This window comes from Penaeus japonicus, unplaced genomic scaffold, assembly GCF_977035675.1.
Source record: "Penaeus japonicus unplaced genomic scaffold, GWHDUDI00000001_assembly GWHDUDI00000002, whole genome shotgun sequence".
NCBI lineage: Eukaryota > Metazoa > Arthropoda > Malacostraca > Decapoda > Penaeidae > Penaeus > Penaeus japonicus.
The window spans coordinates 50,141,726-50,146,725 of NW_028234404.1; the positions used below are offsets into that span (position 1 = coordinate 50,141,726).

General features: G+C 37.8%; 1 protein-coding gene across 11 annotated transcripts in view; it reads left to right on the forward strand.

Moving 5' to 3' along the window:
* The window catches only part of Nup98-96 (nuclear pore complex protein Nup98-96), a 31,594-nt gene that overhangs the window by 4,698 nt on the left and 21,896 nt on the right, over positions 1-5,000 (forward strand). For 4 of the 11 annotated variants that reach the window (XM_086552452.1, XM_086552455.1, XM_086552454.1 and 1 more), the window contains exons 6-14: positions 1-36; positions 238-497; positions 639-870; positions 994-1,203; positions 1,674-1,811; positions 2,951-3,089; positions 3,334-3,631; positions 4,448-4,694; positions 4,866-5,000. The exon at positions 1-36 is cut by the window's left edge and continues 196 nt beyond it; the exon at positions 4,866-5,000 is cut by the window's right edge and continues 128 nt beyond it. In XM_086552452.1, the coding sequence (XP_086408578.1) occupies positions 1-36; positions 238-497; positions 639-870; positions 994-1,203; positions 1,674-1,811; positions 2,951-3,089; positions 3,334-3,631; positions 4,448-4,694; positions 4,866-5,000 (1,695 nt within the window). The remainder of the gene's footprint in view (positions 37-237; positions 498-638; positions 871-993; positions 1,204-1,673; positions 1,812-2,950; positions 3,090-3,333; positions 3,632-4,447; positions 4,695-4,865) is intronic. The other 7 variants (XM_086552466.1, XM_086552474.1, XM_086552470.1 and 4 more) reach the window with 3 other exon arrangements.

The following is a 5,000-nucleotide window of genomic DNA, read 5'->3' on the forward strand; positions in this document are numbered from 1 at the left end:
AAAATAAGTCGCTCTTTGGCACTGGAACCACAAGTGGTAAATTATCTTCTGATTCACATTTAGATTATATATTTTCTTGTATGCTTACCACATATTAATGATTTTTATATTACACAAATTACTAGTGTAAAATATAATTCTTATCAGCATATTCATAATTTATGAATACTGTGTCTAAAATATGAAATTAGTTGTACTATAGAATAAGGCATTTTACATTTTACCTGTCACTTACAGGTTTTGGTGCAACTTCAGGTGGAAGCCTCTTCGGAACTGGAACAAGCACTGCTGCATTTGGACAGACTAGCACTGCTCCAGCCACAAGCTTCTCCTTTAACCAGAATACGCAACAGCAACAAAAAACAGGAGCCTTCTCCTTTGGAACCACCCCAACATCAACGCCATCACTCTTTGGCTCAACACCACAGCAGCAGCAGCAGCAGCCATCCTTTGGCTTTAGTGGTGGCTTCCAGTTGGGTCAGAATGCTCAGCAGCAGGTAAATTGTACTACAATAATATTTTTTCCAAATCTTGTATAGCTTATATAATTAGAATGCATAATGTTATTGTAGACCCATTACTAATACTGAATATAATTGTTGATATTTTTTGATATAAAACTGTTTTATATGTTACAGAATACTGGTGGTGGTCTTTTTGGAAATCAGAAACCTGGATTCTTCTCAAATCAGAATACTGGTGGTGGGCTGTTTGGCAGTAAGCCGGCTGGCACAACCCAGCCTCTAAGCACCGGCTTTGGGACCACCAGCACTGTACCACCATTTGGTTCAACCCCAAATACTAGTACTGGCGGAGGACTATTTGGTGCACAAAATACTCAAAACAAGACTGGAATGTTCTCAGGCTTTGGTAAGTTTTGCACAAACTTTGCACTGGATTACAGTAAAAAGAAATATTTAACAAAAATTTGCTTTATATCTTTTTGATAAGGGTTTTCCTATAGTTATCAAACGGTTACATTTGACCCCACAGGTGGTAGTAGTGGTTTTGGGACCACAGGCTTATTTGGTCAAAACAACAATCAGCAGAAACCAGGGAGCCTCACTTTTGCAACACCAAGTTTTAACCCTGGTCTGGGTCAAAATTTGGGAAGCAATACAGGGATGGGCTTGTTCAACGCAGGTGGCACAAATACCAGTGGTGTAGGCCTTGGCGGGGGTGGCCTTTTAAACACCAATACAGGTAAAATAGAAGTAGCATGCGTAGATGTTGAGTACCTTGGCCTTTCTCCTTTGTATTTTTGTGTTTGATTTTGTGATTAGCGGTTGATAGCTTTGACAGGGCGCTCCCTTGGAAGTGTGAAAAGCCCTTGGGATTGCTTGCAAGGTTTGGCCTTCGAAATATAAATGTAATAGCCAGCGAGTGTTAGACATATTTTAGTTGTTGTGCAAGTAGTTAGTCATTATTAAAACCCTGCTGTGGCTAAATTGCAGATGTGATTAGTTTGGGGGCATTTGCGCTTCAGTTTTTACGCCATATTATGAATAGTCATGATCCATTAAAGATGTAGAGTGAGTAATAAGGAGGTAGGCATATTTATATTCTAGTGACAGTGTTTGTTGTTTGTCTTTTATTTTGTGTTTGTGAACCCTTTTTGTGTGACAAGGAAAGGAATTATTATTTTTACTAATTTTGATTTTTCTTTTATTTAGGTTTTGGATTACCACAACAAACGGCAGTTGGTGGGGGAGCTGGTGGAAGTGCATACCCAGATCTTGGAAAACTTGTAAAAGCCTTGACTGAGAAACCATTTTTGAATATAACCAATAATGAAAAATCATCATCAGGAGGTAAGTTGTGAAAAAGTTGCTGGAGTTGTAGATATGGACGAAAAGATTATCATCATTATCATATTTAGTACAAGTACTAGTGTTAGTATTATTACTATAGTGTGTTTATTCTGATCTGTACACTGATGAGTGTAAGTTTTGGCTCTTAAGTGTCTACTGTGCATTACTGCCTCGTGATTGGCTGAAAATGAGCAAGTCTGATATTGTTACTTGTTTGTGAAAGATATTCAAAATATCAATTCAACCATATATTTTAATGTGTAGATATAAAAAAAAAAGGGAAAAAAAGACTTCTAAATACAGATTATGCTGCTTTGCACTGACATTTTGCAAAGACAAGACGTGAAAGACAAGCTTGCACCAAAATGTAGTCTGATTAGCCGGAAACAAATAAAGGGAACCGTTCACTCATTTCATTTATATATAAGTAAATTGACAAAACACTTTCATTTGTACTTACAGAGCAAGATACTTTTTTTTATATACTAGAAATGAGAGACAGAATGATTATCAAAAGGCTATTGTTCATTTGTGTGCATTCAGACTAGTCTGATACTAGCATTATTACTATTAGTGCTGTTACTACTACTACTAGTAGTGCTGCTACTACTACTATTAGTAGTGCTGTTACTACTACTATTAGTAGTGCTGCAACTACTACTATTAGTGCTGCTACTACTACTATTAGTAGTGCTGCTACTACTACTACTACTTCTACTAGTACATCTACCTTTACTAGTGCATCTACTAGTACTATTACTATTACTACTATTATTATACTACTGCTACTACTATTATACTACTACTGCTACTTGTGTTACTACTACTATTAGTAATATCATTAGTACTACTGTTAGTACTACTATTAGAACTACTATTAGTACTACTACTAGTGCATCTACTACTACTACTACTACTAGTGCTATTACTACCACCACTAGTGCTACTGCTACGAGTAGTACTAGTGTTACTACTAGTACTACTACTAATACCACTAACTATTACTACTACACATACAGCTACTACTACTATTACTACTATTACTATGACATAGAACAATATTTGTTTTTCATTCACAATATCAAATGTAATTGAAAAGATGAGTGCATTTATTGATATATGGTATTGTTCTTTTGCAGATAAAGCTAGTTCACCGAGTGACCAAAGTGGGTCAAAACTGACCAGCTCCAACCTGAAACCTACATATGTTCTCTCACCGTCACTTGTTGCCAACAATAAGCTGAAGCCAAAACCAATTAACAAGAACAATAATCAGGGGTAAGTTGATACCGTGCATTTGACTGCTTGTTTACATTATATTATGAAGGGATTTTTTTTATCTGTTTCTTTTGGGTAGTGAGTTTAATTACAGAATTTGATTTCTTCACACTTGGTTCAGGATCAGCCCCAGACACTATAGGCCAGCAATTTTCCAGTGATATTTGGTAATGAAAATGAAATAGCCATGTTTTTATTTTAATTTATAATCATTACTGATTTTTTTTCTCTCTCTTTTTTTTAGAAATGATAGGCATTGGCTCTTCAAAGGGCTGGATGACCCCAATGAGGAGAGCTCAGAAGATTTCCTGAAGCCGAAGAAATATCCCAGTGTGAGGAAGCTGAATCTAAAGGTATTCAAGGCTGCCAAGGGGGATTCTTCCTTGAGCAGTCCAACCATCAGCACCTCAGCTGATAAGTCCGGTGCTGGGGATGCTCCCTCTCCGCTCACCACCCCTGTCAGTCCCATTGGCGATGGCACTCCCCACAGAACCAGTCTTCCTCCCTCACATGACAACTCTCCCACACCTGACATAATTAAGGTGAGTCTTGGTACTTAGCATTCTACAATAGTTTTTTTTATACATTATTGTTATTGTTACTGTTTCTATTATTTTTTATATTAATATTAGTAATATTAGTATCTCAGGCTGATCTTATGCCAGTATATCACCATAGGGAGTGAGTCATCGTAAGTAACAAAGGGTCTTAAGGAAACTTTCTCCATTTCCTCATTTGATGATTTTTCTTTATATCATGGCTGTCCTTGAAAATGCTTTCTTCTGTAGGAATGCTGTCTTCATGCTAGTACCCAGTCACGCATCCCACTGGTCCTTTTTTTGAGACACATCCAAGCATACCAAGCACAATAGAAACAATAATCATCTTGCTCATTCATTATTGTTATCATCATTATCATCATCATTATTATCATCATTATTATTGTTAACCTAAGTGGACAAGGTGCCTAATAAGATGGGTGGTCTATGATGCCACTGGCACTGGCTAAACAAATTGAGGGATGGGGAAAATGTTTTCTCTGCTCTCCTGGCAGCATAGACTTGGAAAATGTTTTCTCTGCCCTCCTGGCAGTATAGACTTGCCTAAAGAACATTTTTCTATAGATACATCACTAAACAAGGGTTTAGGCTGACTTTGGAACCATTTAGCTCTAAAGCTAGCACTGTTACAGCCATAGTACTTCATGACTGTGGGTGCGCCTCAACTGTGAGCAGATCCCGATGTCGTGTTGCGTACGCATCGACACCAGTCTGTTAGGAGTGACTGGCACTCTTGTGTATGTCATGACATTCATCTGCAGTGGGTTAATTAATTAATTATGATTTTATGCTCTATAGGGAAGAGAGAAGATCAAGAGTCTCAACCTGAGAAGCAAGCCCCAAATGAATGACACTTTGGCTGACCTCAATGTAGTCCAGCTGCCTGGCGCTGAACCAGTGGAAGGAAATCTGGAAGGTGGAGAGAATGAAGAAAAGGATTCCAGTGCTGAGGCTGACAAGGAAAACATTTCACTGTTTGATGTGTCTGCTGCTGAGGATATTCCAGCTATGGTTAACAAGTCATCTGACAAGCCACACCCTGCAGGCAAGTTTATTACTTATAGTAATTCTTAGGAATTTGTGATATTGATACTATCTTTGTTCAGAAAGTTTTAATGCTTTATTAGTATTTTCTAATTCAGACTTTGCTAAACTGGAAGAGTATGTGATCATAATTCATATTACAGTTAAAACTGAACTGCTTTTCCCTGAACAGGTATCAAGCTCACTCGGTCAGGGTACTTCACTCTTCCCTCACTGGATGTGCTGGCAGAGATGTTGGACTCAGATGGGCAGTGTCTAGTTGAGAATTTCACTGTAGGACGTTACGGATATGGAAATGTGTGTTTCC